Source organism: Mytilus californianus, unplaced genomic scaffold (assembly GCF_021869535.1).
Source record: "Mytilus californianus isolate M0D057914Y unplaced genomic scaffold, xbMytCali1.0.p SCAF_10, whole genome shotgun sequence".
In the NCBI taxonomy this organism is placed as follows: Eukaryota; Metazoa; Mollusca; class Bivalvia; order Mytilida; family Mytilidae; genus Mytilus; species Mytilus californianus.
Window position 1 is genome coordinate 72,578,418 of NW_026262582.1, and position 20,875 is coordinate 72,599,292.

Sequence of the window (20,875 nt, forward strand, 5' to 3'; positions counted from 1 at the left end):
GAAAACAATAAGGTTTAATAATGACAATATAGCCCCTACCTCTAGCTAAAATTACAATAATGGATTTATTGACCAGTATCATAATGAGTTATAGCTATAATAATGATTTGATGGCAAGTAGGTCTGGTTGTTGAAAATTTACGAAACAGGGTTCTCTCCATCGCAAATAGCACATATTGTGTTTTTCCTTAAAATTCAATAAAAACTGGTCAATTTTCATTGGTTTTAAGGACCAGAAAGATGGAGATATACTTGATAGTCAGGGCCAAAAAGGACCCCCAGCAAACTTGCTCCTTTGAGAAGTTAAATGGACATATCTGAAGCTAAGCATGTGGATTAAGTACGTTAAAAACTGGGTAAATCATTCACATGAAAGACAAAACCGTTAAAGGAAAATTGTTCTTTTACTGTCTCAAAACTATACATACATATACACAAACAGAAATATATCAAGTCTATTCTATTTATAGACACAATTACTGCGGTAATGATAACAATGTCTGTTGTCCTGCAGGTAAATATGTCACGTTACGCGACGCTGACAATTGGTAGGCGATGTCTTCTGCAGCCTCAAGTTTACGTAATTCGACCAATCCTTCACCTGCCTCTCTGAATGCCAAGGCCAGTAACTTGGCTCCTTCGGAATCTCCTTCTGCTGATATGACAGCAGCTTGCCTCATCATCTCCGCCTACAAAAGATAACTCAGAAGTCAGGAACCTCGTTGGTATTTGAGATATACCGTATAGCAGGTTATTTTCGCTGGGTATAATTTTTCGCGGATAGAACAAAATCGCCAAAATAAATTCCGCCAATTTTAAAGTGCACATGCAAAGCTATTGATAAAAGTTTTGAATCCGTCAAAATAATAACCACCAAAATATTTCGTATGCCTTATTAAATGAAAGTCGCGAAATTTTACACCTGCGAAAATAACCCGCTATACGGTATCATATGTTAATTGGGGAATTCAGGGTTGATGGCAGATATTTGATTTGTTACATTTAGATTTATTTACAACTTATACAGGCTATTTAGAGCTTGACATATCATATAGACATATTGTGGATTCATTCTTAATTGTGGAGTACAAATTTTTATGGGTGAATGTAAACTACAGTTCAAACTTTCAATGAAGCACAAATTTTTCTAAAATGCTTGAATGTAGACTTTGGCAAAACCACGAAATCAAATATTCTCGAAAAATACAATTTTTCCTCATTCAAAAGAAAATTGGTATCCACAAAAATAAATGAATCCACAATATGTCGTTTGAAGCAGAATATTAGCCTTCTAGAAGTCTTCTGATTGTTTTTGTTATTGGGTTGCTGTCTCATTGATGTATAATCCACATCTCCTTTTATTAGTCCCCTACCGACGAAGTCGAAGGGGACTTTAGGTTTGCACTCTCTTTGTCTGTCTGTCTGTCTGTCTGTCTGTCTGTCCGTCCGGCAAATCAGTTTTCCACACTTTTTTCTTCGTGCTTTAAGATATTGATTTGAAATTTGGTATATACTTTTATCATGACAAGTTACAGATCAAGTTCAAATTATGTTCTGGTCTGATGATTTTGTGCAGAGTTATGGTCCTTGGACTTAGAAAATTCACTCAAATAATCAGTTTTCCTCACTTTTTTTCGACATGCTTGAAGATATTGACTTGATATTTGTTAAATAGTTTACACCATGTAAAGTTATAGATCAAGTTAGCATTTTGTTCCAGTACAATGAATTCTTAACCGGTAGGGGACGATGTATTGCCATGCAATACTCTTAGAATGCTTGTTCATATTTATTTTTGATTGATACTATGTATTTATTGTATAATACAGCTGATTTTACTTAACATCCAGAAAGATGGTTATTTTGTAACTGTGAAGCTGTAAGCACCTTTTAAGAACCTACAATTCAATGCAGTCTTTTTAGAAAAGCCTAGACAGCCACAAGATGTTGTTGACAAGGAAAAGCTGAACAAATGCATAAAAAATGACAATAAACACAGTATTATTTGTGACATGGTAATATGCAGTAATTTATCATTCCATATAAATACCTGAAAATGTACTTTTACACTATAGCTTTATACTAAACTATGATTTTGACTTCTTCATTTGAAATTTATCTTTTCTGGTCTATGAAGGCCATATATGTCATTTTTTGGTGTGTCTGTCATGAATTCTTGAATTTAAAAAATTTTAAAAATGAGACTAAGAAACAAACTTGTATTTGTCATGAGTAACATGTTGAGCAGGATCTGCCTACCATTCAAAAAGTAAAATCACAAAAATACTGAACTCTGAGGAAAATTCAAAAAGAAAAGTGCCTAATCAAATGGCAAAAATCAAAAGCTCAAACACATCAAACGAATGGATAACAACTGTCATATTCCTGACTTGGTACAGGCAATTTCTTATGTAGAATATGGTGGATTGAACCTGGTTTTATAGCTAGCTAAACCTCTCACTTGTATGACAGTCGCATCAAATTCCATTATATTGACAATGATGCCTGAACAAAACAGACACAATAGGTAAAAATGTCAAAAATAGGGGTACAGCAGTCAACATTGTGTTATCATCTTAATCACTATAAAAACAAACAAAAGTAACAAAGAAGCACAAAAAGGCATACATCAAATTTAACATCCTCATTTTGCTTTTCAAGAGCACCCGAGATCGTCTTTTTCATTTGGTATGTGTTGCTCAGTCTTTGGTTTTCTATGTAGTATTTTGCAGCCTGTTGTTTGTCTTATCGATTGTTGCCTTTTTTTTTGCCATGGTATTGTCAGTTTTTCTTAAGACATATAAATTTTTATTGTTCCTCTGGTATGTATCTTCTGCCTCATTTGTTTTTAACATGGAGGATACATTAAATGTTAGATGAAACAAGCATTCTGTGAGTAATACATAGTCCCCTACCGGTTACAAATTCATTGTAATGGAACGAAATTCTAACTTGATCTATAACTTGTCACGGTGTTAACTACATAAAAATATCAAGTCAAAATCTTCAAGCGTGACGAAAAAAACTGTTGAAAACTGATTATTTAAGTGAATTTTCTATGTCCAAAGACCATAACTCTGCACAAATTATCAGACTGGAACAAAATTCCAACTTGATCTGTAACTTGTCATGATAAAATTATATACTAATTATCAAATCAAAATCTTCAAGAATGACAAACAAACCTACCACTAAATTCTTCAAACAGTTTACCAAAGAAAACGAAAAAAATCAAAATGTCATTTTGTCTTTAAAACAAGAGTGCACACGCTGAAATGTCTCGCCTTCTTTACTAATCATTAATATTATGTTGATAGTCCTAAATATAAAGCTTTATTACAACTGTCACATAAACTTAACATTAACCAAGTAAACTAAACATTGACCAATGAACCATGAAAATGAGGTCAAGGTCAGATGAACCATGCTAGGCAGGCATGTACAGCTAACAATTCTTCCATACAACAAATAAAGTTGACCTATTGCTTATAGTTTAAGAAAAACAGACGAAAACACAAAAACTTAACACTGAGCAATGAACCTTGAAAATGAGGTCAAGGTAAAATAAAACATGCGTGACTGACATATAGATCATAAAATATTTCCATACACCAAATATAGTTGAACTATTGCATATAGTATTAGAAAAAAAGACCAAAACTCAAAAACTTAACTTTGACCACTGAACCATGAAAATGAGGTCAAGGTAAGATGACACCTGCCAGCTAGACATGTACACCTTACAATCATTCCATACACCAAATATAGCTGACCTATTGCATGCAGTATTAGAAAGAAAGACCAAAACTCAAAAACTTAACTTTGACCACTGAACCATGAAAATGAGGTCAAGGTCAGATGACACCTGCCAGCTAGACATGTACACCTTACAATCATTCCATACACCAAATATAGTAGACCTATTGCATACAGTATAAGAAAAACAGACCAAAACACAAAAACTTAACTATAACCACTGAACCATGAAAATGAGGTCAAGGTCAGATGACACCTGCCAGTTGGACATGTACACCTTACAGTCCTTCCATACACCGAATATACTAGACCTATTGCTTATAGTATCTGAGATATGGACTTGACCACGAAAACTTAACCTTGTTCACTGATCCATGAAATGAGGTCGAGGTCAAGTGAAAACTGTCTGACGGGCATGAGGACCTTGCAAGGTACGCACATACCAAATATAGTTATCCTATTACTTATAATAAGAGAGAATTTAACATTACAAAAAATCTGAACTTTTTTTTCAAGTAGTCACTGAACCATGAAAATGAGGTCAAGGACATTGGACATGTGACTGACGGAAACTTCGTAACATGAGGCATCCATATACAAAGTATGAAGCTTCCAGGTCTTCCATCTTCTAAAATATAAAGCTTTTAAGAAGTTAGCTAACGCCGCCGCCGCCGCCGCCGCCGCCGGATCGCTATCCCTATGTCGAGCTTTCTGCGACAAAAGTCGCAGGCTCGACAAAAATGAGTTATTTCCCTTTGAACAGAAATCTACTAATCAATAAGTATTTCATCAAATATTTAATTCTAGGGAAAGGGCTTTAACTGAACAAAGAGAAAAGCTAAAATCGTGAAAATGGAACTTGACCTGTTACTTGTCATGATAAATCAATAAACCAAATATCAAATCAATATCTTCAAGCACGAAGAAAAAGAGTCTGGAAAACTGATTTGCCGGACAGACAGACAGACAGACAGACAGACAGACAGACAGACGGAGTGCAAACCTAAAGTTTCCTTTGACTTCGTTGGTAAGGGACTAAAAACTGATCCTCATTAAAATCATATTATTACCTTTTCTACAAGATATCTAGCTCGTTCAGCATCCTGCTGTGCCACCTGTTTCATTTCTACAGCTTGTGTGAATTCTTTTCCAAATGTTAAATGTGTCTGGAAAATAAATTATCTTTGGATTATGTTCCCTTGATTAATCTGAGAGCACAGAGAACAGTAGCAATACTACATCATTCCACATCTTCTTTTAAATAACATGTTTAATTGATAAATATCTTTGCTCTTTGAACCTTGATATAGTAATTTGTATAAAGTAAATAAGACGTTTTCTACAGTAATCAAGTTAATTTGTTAAAATATCAAATGGTTATCATGGTTAAGGTTTGAACAGAGAAATTTATTATCTTTACTCTATGTGGATTCATTAAAATCAGTGTGATATCAATTTTTTGTGGGTAATGTTCACTTAAGTACTAATTTTCTATATGCTTGTATACCGACTTTGGCAAAACCACAAAATTAAATATCCACAAAAATACAATTTTTCTTTAAATCACAAAAATTTGTACTAATGGAAATAACTGAATCAACAGTATCTTCAGTTTGCTTAGATTGGGGAAGCTTAAGATGAAGGTAAATCCAGAAAAGCGCTTCGGACGCATGAAATTATTAAACGTGTTGTTTTCAATTTTTTACATCACTGGGTCGATACCTCTACTGGTGGACTATCAGTCCCTGAGGGTATCATCAGCTCAGTAGTCAGTACTTCGGTACTGACATGATTTATAACAAACTTTTCTAAAATTGTCTGTTTATAAATTTTGAAATTATAAAGAAACTAAGGTTTCAACTCCCTCAGGCAAAGTTGACCTTAGATGAATTTGGCTATTTGTTTTAGGTATTTTTGTCATATAGCTCTTCAACTGTTTGGTACTTATACATCCCTTGGATTTCAAATGTTTGGCATTGAGCGTTCCTGATGAAGGTAAATCCAGAAAAGCGCTTCGGACGCATGAAATTATTAAACGTGTTGTTTTCAATTTTTTAAGAAGCCTGTTTATGAATTATAAATATTTGATGTACCACAAAGCTTCCAATCCCACCCACCCACATGATTTTAATGGAATAGCCCCTTAACTGAATCGCCATGTGTGTACTGAAGTTTAAGCGTTAAATTATGACATATTTGTACACGTTACATTTATTAAGTTTACTAATGACGTTTTAAGCCCTGTCTACTTTAGTAAACAGGAATTATGTTTTTTCGGACTGTGTATTAGTTTAAAGTTTGGTTAAGGTAGTTTGTGGTCAAATCAACTAAAAAAAAAATGCACAGGTTTATAAAAAATATAGCCGAATTAGGGTTTGACCCAGATTTTGTGGTCCACATAAATTGGAAATGTGATAGTGTGAACAAGGCATGGTGTCCTATTATATCTTAGAAATATTATTGAAACAACAACCCCCAAAGGTCAATGACCAGGGAACAATTCTTGACCCCTGAAGAAACTTACCAATGAAATGTCATCCAGAATTAAACCAAATGTGGCAGCTCTTTCTGTTAATTCCTCACTAACTCTGTGTGATACTATTTCTCTCTGAGTTATCATTTCACTTGCATCAAACTGGGCCTAAAACAAAAAGAAGACAAATTAAAAGTGGCACATGTATTATTCAAATTAAGAAATAATTATTTCATAATGTTGACAAGCATAATGCCTACCCATGTTAAAATGAGCATAGAGCATGGCATGATAGAATTATTTTGATTCTAGTAGGAATATTTAGAACTTTTGTACTTCCAAGCGGACATATAATACACTTTCTAAAGGCAGCCAATTTGTTTTATGAAGCAAAAAAGAATAAGATAAATGTGGATTGTGTCCAGGTGGACACAGATGATGCCCCCGCTTGCATATCATATAGTTATAAAGGGACATAACTGAAGAACGGTAAAAGTGACGCTTCCCAAATTTGAACTTGATCTGAGTTTTGTGGTAATAAGCATTGTGTGTAAGTCTCATAACATTTGGTTGAGGCTAACTTAACTAGAGAACAGAAACTAAAAATTCAGCAATTTTTCTATTTGTAAACAAGCATAACTCTAGAACGGTTGTGTATAAGTTTTATAACATTTGGTTGAGACAAACTAAAGTTAGAGAACGGAAACGAAAAATTCAGCAATTTTTATGTTTATAAAGGGACATAACTCAAGAATGGTAAAAGTGACGCCACCAAATTTCGTACTTAATCTGTATTATGTAGTAATAAGCATTGTGTATAAGTTTCATAACATTTGGTTGAGGCAAACTAAAGTTAGAGAACGGAAACAAAAAAATTGTACATTGTCTTAGTTTTGAGGTAATGAATATTGTGTATAGGTTTCATAATGTTGGGTTGGGGCAAACTTAAGTTACAGAATGGAAACTAAAAATTTTGCAATCTTTCCATTTATAAAGGGGCATAACTCAATAATGGTTAAAGTGACAATTCAACTTGATCTGTGTTTTACCAGTGGAAGGCAAAATTAAACATTGCATTGTATAAAGCATTGATTATAGTTGATTCAACTATAATCATGGACAAAGGAAGACAACTCCAATTTTAATAAAAATGCTTTGCTGAGTGCAGCTGGATACGACAGCATGGGTCCAACCCTGAACAGTTGGGGCGAATAGACACAATATTCACGCTTGATACAGGTCTGAATTTGGATTGTAATTAAATATTTGACACATAATAGGTTTCTGACACAGAATAACTGTAGTCAAAGAACTTAGAATTGGTTATATGATTTGAATTTATATTCAATTTTTTGCTTTTGTGCAAGACACAATGCTGTTGCATATTGACCCCCCCCCCCCCCCCCCCCCCCCTTTATTTTGCAAAAAAAAAAAATATTTGAAGAAATTTTCTTTTTAATTTCTGAAATCTGAAATGAGAAAAAATTGCCCCCCCTAAATTTCTTTTTTACCCACCCCCCTCCCCACAAAAAATTTATTTCACCTCCCTCCCCCCCTCTTTTTCCAAAAAAAAAATTCTTTCCCTCAAGATATGGTCATAATCTCAATTCAAATTTCCAATGGAGTTTGCAACCATAATTACCAATTTAAATACATCATAAAAGTCTTAAAATAGAAAATGACATACATAATCATGGCTAAAATTAATATTCCTTTTATAGTAACTTCTAATAAAATGCTTCGCTGGGCACAGCTTGATACGACCGCAGAGGTCGAACCCTGAACAGTTGGGGCAAGTATGGACACAACATTCAAGCTTGATACAGCTCTGAATTTGGATTGTGATTAAATATTTGACACAGCATAGGTTTCTGACACAGAAAGAATGTGGTCTAAGAACTTCAATTTTTTTAATTTACCTATTATGGTCCAATGTCCAAAATCAAAATACATGGTTAGATTCAGCATATCAAAGAACCCCATATATTCAATTTTTGTTGAAATCAAACAAACTTTAATTTTGGACCCCAACTTGGACAAACTTGAAAACTGGTCCCATAATCAAAAATCTAAACACATGTTTAGATTCAGCATATCAAAGTACCCGAAGAATTCAATTTTTGTTAAAATCAAACTAAGTTTAATTTTGGACCCTTTGGACCTTTAAACTTAATACAAAACAGGTATGAATGCTTGAAGTGGCAGAATTGAACATAGAAAGCAAGGGGGCTATGAATTAGTGGTGTTATTCCTTAAGGCCCTGTTTTGTTGCTTTACTCCAACAAGAAATTTTCTACATTTATTCTGATTAAGACATTGATAGAGCTATGCAAATGGAATTATTATTTAAGGTCATGTTTTTTCAATATTTTATCTTTCAAACTTGGCAATGCAAAAGTATGAAATATCATATTCTTCAGACTTGTTTAACTCTACAAGAAAAATGACATAAAGAATGTACCAGCTGAGGACCACCTCCGGGTGCGGGATTTTCTCGCTGCATTGAAGACCCTTCGGCTGTTGTCTGCTCTTTGGTCGGGTTGTTGTCTCTTTGACATATTCCCCATTTCCATTCTCAATTTAATTGTATAAAAACAAGATAACCAAGTGATTTGATTAAAGATGATTGTATTACATGTATAGCAAATAACTGAGTTGATGATGATGGAAGTTTTGAACGACCTTGACTGGCTATACAGCCCTCGCACGGTCGGCCCTGGCTTGCGCCTTTTGGGGCATTTTAACTGAGTTACTATGGTTAACTTATAAATATACTTCTCTATAATGTTGCATTATTACATAAAATGCTTCGCTGGGGCGCAGCTTGATACGACCGCAGAGGTCGAACCCTGAACAGTTGGGGCAAGTATGGACACAACATTCAAGCTTGATACAGCTCTGAATTTGGATTGTTAGTAAATATTTGACACAGCATAGGTTTCTGACACAGAAAGAATGTGGTCTAAGAACTTGAATTTTTTTAATTTACCTATTATGGTCCAATGTCCAAAATCAAAATACATGGTTAGATTCAGCATATCAAAGAACCCCATATATTTAATTTTTGTTAAAATCAAACAAAGTTTAATTTTGGACCCCAACTTGGACAAACTTGAAAACTGGGCCCATAATCAAAAATCTAAACACATGTTTAGATTCAGCATATCAAAGAACCCCAAGAATTCAATTTTTGCTAAAATCAAACTAAGTTTAATTTTGGACCCTTTGGACCTTAATGTAGACCAATTTAAAAAACAGGACTTAAAATTAAAAATCTAAATACACGGTTAGATTTGGAATATCAAAGAACCCCAATAATTCAATTTTTGATGAAATCAAACAAAGTTTAATTTTGGACCCTTTTGACCTCAATATGAACCAATTTGATAGCGGGGCCCACAAATAAAAAATCTAAATTCATGGTTAGATTCAACATATCAAAGAACCCCATATATTCAATTTTTGTTGAAATCAAAAAAAGTTTAATTTTGGACCCCAACTTGGACCAACTTGAAAACTGGGCCCATAATCAAAAATCTAAACACATGTTTAGATTCAGCATATCAAAGTACCCGAAGAATTCAATTTTTGTTAAAATCAAACTAAGTTTAATTTTGGACCCTTTGGACCTAAATGTAGACAAATTTAAAAAACGGGACCCAAATTAAAAATCTAAAAACACGGTTAGATTTGGCATATCAAAGAACCCCAATAATTCAATTTTTGATGAAATCAAACAAAGTTTAATTTTGGACCCTTTTGACCTCAATATGAACCAATTTGATAGCGGGCCCACAAATAAAAAATCTAAATACATGGTAAGATTCAGCATATCAAAGAACCCCATATATTCAATTTTTGTTGAAATCAAACAAAGTTTAATTTTGGACCCCAATTTGGACCAACTTGAAAACTGGGCCAAAAATCTAAAATCTAAATACATGTTTAGATTCAGCATATCAAAGAACCCCATTATTCAATTTTTGTTGAAATCAAACAAAGTTTAATTTTGGACCCCAACTTGGATCAACTTGAAAACTGGTCCCATAATCAAAAATCTAAACACATGTTTAGATTCAGCATATCAAAGAACCCTAAAAATTCAATTTTTGTTAAAATCAAACTAAGTTTAATTTTGGACCCTTTGGACCTTAATGTAGACCAATTTAAAAAACAGGACCCAAAATTAAAAATCTAAATACACGGTTAGATTTGGCATATCAAAGAACCCCAATAATTCAATTTTTGATGAAATCAAACAAAGTTTAATTTTGGACCCTTTTGACCTCAATATGAACCAATTTGATAGCGGGCCCACAAATAAAAAATCTAAATACATGGTAAGATTCAGCATATCAAAGAACCCCATATATTCAATTTTTGTTGAAATCAAACAAAGTTTAATTTTGGACCCCAATTTGGACCAACTTGAAAACTGGGCCAAAAATCTAAAATCTAAATACATGTTTAGTTTCAGCATATCAAAGAACCCCATATATTCAATTTTTGTTGAAATCAAACAAAGTTTAATTTTGGACCCAACTTGGACCAACTTGAAAACTGGGCCCATAATCAAAAATCTAAATACATGTTTAGATTCAGCATATCAAAGAACCCCAAGAATTCAATTTTTGTTAAAATCAAACTAAGTTTAATTTTGGACCCTTTGGACCTTAATGTAGACCAATTTAAAAAACAGGACCCAAAATTAAAAATCTAAATACACGGTTAGATTCGGCATATCAAAGAACCCCAATAATTCAATTTTTGATGAAATCAAACAAAGTTAAATTTTGGACCCTTTGGACCTCAATGTGGACCAATTTAAAAACGGGGCCCAAAATCCAAAAACTTAATACACGGTTAGATTCAGCATATTAAAGAACCCCAAGAATTCAAGAATAAAACCCCATTGAAATTGATCAAGAAATAAGCAATTTATACGAAGTATCTTCTTTTGCACAATACTGTGCAATTGAATATTTCTTGCTATTGCGCAATACTGTACAATTGACAATTTCTTGCTATTGCGCAATATTGTGCTATTGGATATTTCTTGCTATTGCGCAATACTGTGCAATTGAAGATTTCTTGCTATTGCGCAATACTGTGCAATTGAAGATTTCTTGCTATTGTGCAATACTGTGCAATTGAAAATTTCTTGCTATTGCACAATACTTATTATATAATAATTTACACATTCTGTTTGGTGTGTATCTCCTACCATATCATTATAATTTGCTTTTAAATATAAATCAGAAATAACCAACTTAAAATGAAAAATTTTAAAAGAAAAAAAAAGGAAAAAAAGAAAAAGAAAAAAAAAAAAAAAATCCCCCCCCCCAAATTTTTTGAACCCCCTTATGGTTCATCACCCCCAAACTCAATCCCAGCCTTCCCTTTGTGGTATGGTACCTTGCAGTACAATTTCAGAGAGATCCATACACTTGAACACAAGTTATTGTCTGGAAACTAGAAAAATGCTTATTTTTGGCCCCTTTTTGGCCCCCAATTCCTAAACGTTTCGGGCAATTACCCCCAAACTCAATTCCAGCTTTCCCTTTGTGATATGGAACCTTGTAGTACAATTTCAGAAATATCCAAACACTTACACACAAGTTATTGTCATGAAACTAGAAAAATGCTTGTTTTTTGCCCCTTTTTTGGCCCCTAATTCCTAAAATTTTGAGGCAATTACCCCCAAAATCAATTACAGCCTTCCCTTTGTGATATGGAACCTTGTGGTACAATGTCAGAGAGATCCATACACTTACACACAAGTTATTGTCTGAAAGTTACAAAAATGTTTATTTTTGGCCCCTTTTTGGCCCCTAATTCCTTAACTGTTGGTACCATAACCCCCAAAATCAATCCCAACCTTCCTTTCGTGGTATTGAACCTTATGGTGAAATTTCATGGAGATCCATTCACTTAAACTAAAGTTAGAGTGCGAAAACCAATGTGTCTTCGGACGACGCCAGACGACGACGACGACGCCGGTCGACGACGACGACGACGACGACGACGACGACGACGCCAACGTCATACCAATATAGGACCAAAAAATTTTTAATTTTTGCGGTCGTATAAAAATTAATTGACAGTTAATCACCTCAAGACAATTCAACATCTTTATACATAATTTAAAAGCAATGTAAGGGAGGTAATCCAAATTTTTTTTTTTAATACTTTAAATGTATTTGGATTACCTCCCTTACACTGCTTTTAAATTGTCCATTAACCAGGAAACCCTTGTTTTTCCCCCTTTTTGCCCTTAATTCCTAAACGGTTTGAGCCATAACCCCCCCAAAGTCAATCCTAACCATCCCTTTGTGGTATGGAAACTTGTGGTATAATTTCAGAGAGATTCATACACCGTTCCACAAGTTATTGTCTGGAAACTAGAAAAATGCTTATTTGGGCCCTTTTGTGGCCCCTAATTCCTTAACTGTTGGTACTATAACCCCCAAAATCAATCCTAACCTTCCTTTTGTGGTATTGAACGTTATGGTAAAATTTCATAGAGATCCATTCACTTAAACTAAAGTTATTGTGCGAAAACCAATGTGTCTTCGGACGACGACAACAACGCCAACGTCATATCAATATACGACCGCAAAATTTGTTTGCGGTCGTATAAAAATTACTTGAATAATGACATTGATATTTTTAGAAATTACATTTAGTTAAGACAAACTCAAGTTAGAGAACGGAAACGAAAAATTCAGCAATTTTTTCATTTGTAAAGGAGCATAACCCTAGAACGGTAATCAAAGTGTTTGTAAGCACTGAATGGTAAAGATTGCTTTAATTTATCAGTAGGAAGTAAAATTGAATATTGCATTGTATAAAGCATCGGTTGTAGTTGATTCAACTACCATTATGCACAAAGAAAGATAACTCCAATTTTCAAAGAAGACTTTAAAATATTTTTAGAAATGAAGGGTAAAAATTGCTTTAATTTATCAGTGGAAGGCAAAATTAAACATTGCATTGTATAAACCATTGATTGTAGTTGATTCAACTATAATCATGGACAAAGGAAGATAACTCCAATTTTAATAAAATGCTCCGCAGGGCGCAGCTTGATACGACCGCAGAGGTCGAACCCTGAACAGTTGGGTCAAGTATGGACACAACATTCAAGCTTGATACAGCTCTGAATTTGGATTGTGATTAAATATTTGACACAGCATAGGTTTCTGACACAGAATGAATGTGGTCTAAGAACTTAAAAATTTTAAATTGGACATTCACCTATTATGGTCCAATATCCAAAATCTAAATACATGGTTAGATTCAGCATATCAAAGAACCCCAAGAATTCAATTTTTGATGACATCAAACAAAGTTTAATTTTGGACCCTTTTGACCTCAATGTGGACAAAGTTGATAACGGGCCCAAAAATCAAAAATCTAAATACATGGTTAGATTCAGCATATCAAAGAACCCCATATATTCAATTTTTGTTGAAATCAAACAAAGTTTAATTTTGGACCCCGATTTGGACCAACTTGAAAACTGGGCCCATAATCAAAAATCTAAATACATGTTTAGATTCAGCATATCAAAGAACCCTAAGAATTCAATTTTTGTTAAAATCAAACTTAGTTTAATTTTGGACCCTTTGGACCTTAATGTAGACCAATTTGAAAACGGAACCAAAAATTAAGAATCTAAATACACGGTTAGATTCGGCATATCAAAGAACCCCAATAATTCAATTTTTGATGAAATCAAACAAAGTTTAATTTTGGACCCTTTGGACCTCAATGTGGACCAATTAAAAAACGTGGCCCAAAATCCAAAAACTTAATACACGGTTAGATTCAGCATATTAAAGAACCCCAAGAATTCAAGAATAAAACCCCATTGAAATTGGTCAAGAAATAAGCAATATATACGAAGTATCTTCTTTTGCACAATACTGTGAAATTGAATATTTCTTGCTATTGCGCAATACTGCACAATTGACAATTTCTTGCTATTGCGCAATATTGTGCTATTGGATTCTTGCTATTGCGCAATACTGTGCAATTGAAGATTTCTTGCTATTGCGCAATACTGTGCAATTGAAGATTTCTTGCTATTGTGCAATACTGTGCAATTGAAAATTTCTTGCTATTGCACAATACATATTATATAATAATTTACACATCCTGTTTGGTGTGTATCTCCTACCATATCATTATTATTTGCTTTTAAATATAAATCAGAAATAACCAACTTAAAATGGAAAATTTTAAAAGAAAAAAAAAGGAAAAAAAGAAAAAAAAGGAAAAAAAAAAAAAAAATCCCCCCCCCCAATTTTTTGAACCCCCTTATGATTCATCACCCCCAAACTCAATCCCAGCCTTCCCTTTGTGGTATGGTACCTTGCAGTACAGTTTCAGAGAGATCCATACACTTGAACACAAGTTATTGTCTGGAAACTAGAAAAATGTGTTTTTTGGCCCCTTTTTGGCCCCCAATTCCTAAATGTTTAGATCAATTACCCCAAAACTCAATTCCAGTTTTCCCTTTGTGATATGGAACCTTGTACTACAATTTCAGAAATATCCAAACACTAACACACAAGTTATTGTCATGAAACTAGAAAAATGCTTGTTTTTTGCCCCTTTTTTTGCCCCTTATTCCTAAAATTTCGAGGCAATTACCCCCAAAATCAATCCCAGCATTCCCTGTGTGATATGGAACCTTGTGGTACAATTTCAGAGAGATCCATACAATTGAACACAAGTTATTGTCTGGAAACTAGAAAAAATGCTTATTTTTGGCCCCTTTTTTGCCCCTTATTCCTCAACATTTTGGGCAATTACCCCCAAACTCAATTCCAGCTTTCCTTTTGTGATATGGAACCTTGTAGTACAATTTCAGAAAGATCCATACACTTACACACAAGTTATTGTCATGAAACTAGAATAATTGCTGCTTTTTTTGCCCCTTTTTGGCCCCTAATTCCTAATATTTTGAGGCAATTACCCCGAAAATCAATCCCAGCATTCCCTTTGTGATATGGAACCTTTTGGTACAATGTCAGAGAGATCCATACACTAACACACAAGTTATGTCTGGAAGTTACAAAAATGCTTATTTTTGGTCCCTTTTTGGCCCCTAATTCCTTAACTGTTGGTACCAAAACCCCCAAAATCAATCCCAACCTTCCTTTTGTGGTATTGAACCTTATGGTAAAATTTCATAGAGATCCATTCACTTAAACTAAAGTAAGAGTGTGAAAACCAATGTGTCTTCGGACGACGCCGGACGAAGCCAGATGACGACGCCGATGCTGACGCCAACGTCATACCAATATACGACCGCAAACATTTTTGCGGTCGTATAAAAATTACTTGATATTTAGAAAAAAAAAAAAAAATTTAGCAATTTTTCCATTTGTAAAGGGCATAACTCTAGAACAGTAAAAGTGACGGCACCAAAATTCAAACTTGATCTGTATATTGTGGTAATAAGCATTGTGTATAAGTTTCATAACATTTGGTTGAGGAAAACTAAAGTTAGAGAACGGAAACCAACTTTGGGACGTACGGACGGACGTACAGACAGACAAGGGTAAAACTTAATGCCCCCTCCGCTACGGCGGGGGCATAAAAATAAACTGTTTCATGATAAAAAATAAACCAAACTTAGTAAACTAACTTTTAGAATGATTTTATTTAATTTCCTAGATAGCAACACCAACACAAAAATCCATTTTGATCTCTGGAGTTGTTCAAAATACAAATAAGTGCTGTATTTAGATTTTGTGGAGTAAACCTCAATGAGGCACATGCAAATGATAGGACCAGTATGAAGTGAATTTTTTTATTTTAAATTTTATTTACCCAAAGTCTATCTGGGAGACATTGTTACTTAAATAAGGCTTAATGGGAAATGGCAAAGTTAGGGTAAGTGTTAAAAAAAGGCTAGCTTGGGTAAGACAGTAAACATGTATACTTTTGATTTTGGCCAGACACTAATTCAACAACACAAAAAGGAATATATATATGATGTGTTTACTCAACATATACAACACTTCCTTGTGTACTGCATTCTTTATCAAATTTACTCACCACCACAGCTTTTAAAACTTCATTTGTGATGGATGGAAGAATTCGTTCATCGTAATCAAGACCAACATTTGTGTATATATTAGGTAGGGCATCAGCCTTTGGTCTGAATAAAATTCTCAATGTCACATTAACATTCTGTAAATCTGAAAACATTAAATGATAATTACAGAAAAATTTGTTGATTTCTCAAAAACAATCAGTAAATTATAAAAATATTGAAAAGAGAAAAGTGTAAATATTTTGCATACATTTAAAAATAGGAAAATGAACAAAAAATATTCTTTCAAGGAAACGATTCAATGTTTGAATTCTTTGATTTTTTTTCCTTCAAATCATGCTTTCATTGAAGACTTTATGTTGCCCACATATTTTGGTAATTTCTGTTGGAACGCTGTCTCATTGACTTTTTCCCCACATCTCCTTTAACTGTAGCAAAAAACAATGCATTAGTAGGTGTTAGAAATAATTTTATCTAACAGGTACATGTATATTACATTATGATCGCAATCACTGTAATCAGTCAGTTAGTACAAAAGTAAAGTTTTGAGTTTTAATAGCCGTGGAAAATTTCACCTACCTTTGCTTCCTGTTACGACTGGAACACTTCTTGGTCTAGAGCGAATGTCAAATATAATTGGTTTCTGTACCCATGGTATCAGAAAATGTGTTCCTTCACCGGAAACTATGTCTTGTACTCCTCTGAATCTATCAAATATAACTGCTCTATGACCACCATCAACTGAAAAAAATGCCACCGATTACTGTGGATTCATTATTATTCATGGGATTCCAATTTTCATGGATTCAGACCTGGCAACTTTTGAAAATCCCCATGGGGGTTTTAGTGCGCGACCAGATTTTAAAGGGTTACAATTTTTGCTGTGTTTCTGTGTGCAACTCTAGAAATAGTCTCATATCTCTTCTTTTTTCTTTTGGTATACTAATGATGAGCTAATAAGCCTTGTTTCAGTCTGCACCAAAATCTTTTCAAACTACTTGTCCGAAGCCATATTCTGACATTTTCCTTATATGTCTAAACAATTTTTGCAAATACTTACTAGTCCGAATAAAATTTTACTAGTCTGGGCATAGGACTAGTGGCTTAAGGTGCAGACTTGTTTTTTTAATTTTTAAATCAAAACTGGACAGAAACACGTCTGATTTCAAAATATTTAACGGATTTCAAGATAAATGATGTTTCCTAATGAGTTCATTACAGTTTTCGTCTTTCAGTTAATTAGGTTTTTGTCATGAAACTACGGTAAAAGTTGCAAATTGTGATCTTATGATAAATTGATTCAAATTGAAATGCCGACTGACTGATTCTATTTACAAATTAATTAATTTTGAGGATCATTAATTATAACCCATCGGATAAGCAGATTACCTGTAACAACAAATTATGATACCTGTTGTGATCGATGATTAGCTGGGGTCGTAAACTTGTCATAAATATGTCGCCAGGTCATATCTGCCAACTTTTCAAAATCTCCATGGGGGATTTTAAGGCAAAAAAAGCTAAGCTCCTCTTATATTGTCATAAGTGTTTTTAATCAACTTGTATATTGTTTGGATGAGTATGTATGTGCTTAAATACCCTTTTAACTCATTTGAATGCCTGTTTTTAGGTGTTCAGTTTATAAAATAAAAATTTTCAAAATTCAGGTCAACACCTCTCATGGGGGATATCCCCATAAATCGGGATAGTTGGCAGGTCTGCCAGGTAAAATTATAGATTATAGAAATTGATCAGAAAAACTTCAAAACTGGTAACCAACAATTTTTTGGGTAGATTTTGACTTGTTTTACAATCCCGATGTCGGGATTTGGGTTAAAGCATGAAAATCGGGATGATACCGCCAAAATCGAGATAGTCGGGCAGGTCTGTGGATTTTGTGGGGAAATGTGAACCATGAATTCAAATGTATAACCAAGTATACATTTTCTATCATTGTCATATACATTATACATGCATCATCTAATTAAATATTTGAAATTGCGTAAAATCATGTACATGATGTAAGTTATAGGTCTGATGATGAAATCGAAGCTAGAAACAAAATGACTGACCTACTTACTGCAACATTGCCGCAGTTCACAGGTCATGCTGCATATCAATTGTTGTTATTACCTATGAGGACTAGTATACTTTAACTATATTAACAAAATAAAATTGAACTATGAATCTCAATAGGGATTACTGAATCTATTAAACCTAGACTGATTACATAATTTGTATATCATTTTAGTAACTAGATTCTCAAAGGTATTGTCAGCTAAATTTTCCATAAATACATTATTTCAGTGCGTTAAATTCTTCCTCGTCAATACGAAAAAAGTTTTCAACAAGTTGAAAGAAGCGACTAGTAGTTTACCGTTGTATAATGCTGTCTGGGCGACTCCACCGACTAGAGCAACACCAAGGCCTAAATATCCAATTTTACTTAGAAGAGACATTGTTAATGGCGTTTATGGTGGTGTATAAATAATATATAGCTCAAATATGTTGTTGTCAAACACCCTGAATAAAAGCGGATGATTAAATCCTAGAAAGGTCAACTTTTTGGTCAAGGCAGCATGCTTTGAGAACCGGATATTATTGATACTTACTAAGAGTCTTCCCGGACGACGGATACAGACCCTGTTTCATATACGGTTAAAGACAAAAAAAAATTTATATGAAGTAATTTTTCGACAATTTATATAAAAATAAAGAGATGTAAACAACTACTGCTTAACAAATTAAAAATCAAAATTCCTGATTAAAGTCGGTAATAGAGCTCATGTTTTCTCTGTTATTATGTACATATATGCCGACTTTAAAAAAATGATTTACTTATATAATTACTTAACTAAAAGGCCCATTTAGAACATATAAATTTGAGACTACTAAACACATGGTATGATATGTTATAGTAGTCTCGGTATAAACAGGCGGATTAAGGGGGATAGGGGGCCTGTCCCCGCCTATGGAGCCACATATATGGTTAATGCATATACTTTTTACATATATCTCGCCCCAAAACGTTGACTTGTCCCCCCCCCCCCTCCCTTTTTTCACGGGGTCTCAACATACAAATTCGGGTACAGACGTCCAGCTGGGGTGAAAACTACCCCTCCCCCCACCCCACCCACCCTTTCATATATTGATATATGTGAAAATCCCTACCCATTCATGTATTTCATAGGAAAATCACAATCCAAATATATAACTATCTCCATTTTTATCAAAAGTGGACATATAAGACTCCTAAAATGGAGAAAGTTATATATTTGATATCCAGATGCAATGGTCTATCTCCCTATATATCTTTAATTCGAGATTTCTACATTCTACCAATTTTTGTCAGAACTATACTGTTCTATCTCCACACTCCCATTGGAATAGCTCTTTCATCTAGTTGGACACCGGAAGTTTAGAGAAAAATAGTTTTATAGTGTTGTATTTCCACCTTTTTTCAAGTATTTTTGCTGTAAAATATTAGTTATTAAAGTTATCTTAGTAGTACTATGCTTAAATTATTTGCATGGTTTGAGCTCAATCTATGACATGACTTAGCTAAATAGGTATTCCCTAATCGGTGATATTACACAATTGAAAAATAAATTGTCCGTAAATTCAATTCCTACTTCACTTTCTATATCTCTGTCAAATATTAATGACATCTCGTTTTTAAACTTCATGTTCAATTTCCCAACACTTAGAAAAATAGGACTTACAGTATAACACTCAAACGAACATATACATTATGTGTAGTATTTACATCGTACGTCAGACACATTGATTGTTTCTGCTTTGTCAGCTGGTACAAACACTAAACGTTTTGCGAGTACTTGAAGTTATATTTTGTACTGAAATTGGCATATTATTTACCCGTTTATTAATTTCTAAACTATTTTTCGAAATTTTATACGCTAATATATTTAGTTTATACATTAATTCAAATAAGAACCAAGAGAATTCTTATAAGAATTTTTCCATTTACATTCATTTGTACAGTAGGATGGAAGAGCACCTTCAATGACCTCTCGGTCTTGAACAGTGATTAGGTCCCCTGTAATAACATGGTCATATGGATCATATCTAAACTTCGATATTTCACAGTCTCATGTCTGAAGGCAATCTGATCTTTCATTTTGCTCTGTTATATTTGTTTTGTTTTTTCGATTGTGTACGCGAGCAATAAACATAACTAAATATTATTGGTATACAGCTATAAACTGTTAACAATTACGGCCCTAAATTCTGTCATACTTAAAACTTTTGGCATTGCACACGATCATATTTTCTCTGTTATATATAGAGCACGGCTTTTACGAATTAACGTGTTTAATTCACGAAAAGCGTAGCATTGAGTGGATTAAATATGTTAATGAGTAAGGCGTGGCTATATATGGTTTGTAACATTAATGGGAAATGACATATGTCAGGGTTAAACTCAACTGTACTTTTCATGAATTAAATATGTCAATCAAATACTGGCGCTTTCTATGACAAAATGTCTCTAATTTTCAGAAAATGAAGTCATGGATCGGACTTTTTAGTAAGATTTGATTTAATGATAGATGTACATG

General features: G+C 33.7%; 1 protein-coding gene across 1 annotated transcript; it reads right to left on the bottom strand.

Annotated features, from left to right (window-relative positions):
• Window positions 1–385: 385 nt before the first annotated feature.
• LOC127718486 (prohibitin 1-like) lies at window positions 386–18,896 on the bottom strand. Its single transcript, XM_052224528.1, has 6 exons — window positions 18,676–18,896; window positions 16,878–17,039; window positions 16,301–16,443; window positions 6,281–6,397; window positions 4,827–4,922; window positions 386–689 (listed from the first exon to the last, which is right to left on the bottom strand). The coding sequence occupies exons 1-6, from the start codon at window positions 18,755–18,757 to the stop codon at window positions 477–479; spliced, it is 813 nt and encodes a 270-aa protein (XP_052080488.1). The 5' UTR covers window positions 18,758–18,896; the 3' UTR covers window positions 386–476.
• Between the last annotated feature and the right edge of the window lie 1,979 nt (window positions 18,897–20,875).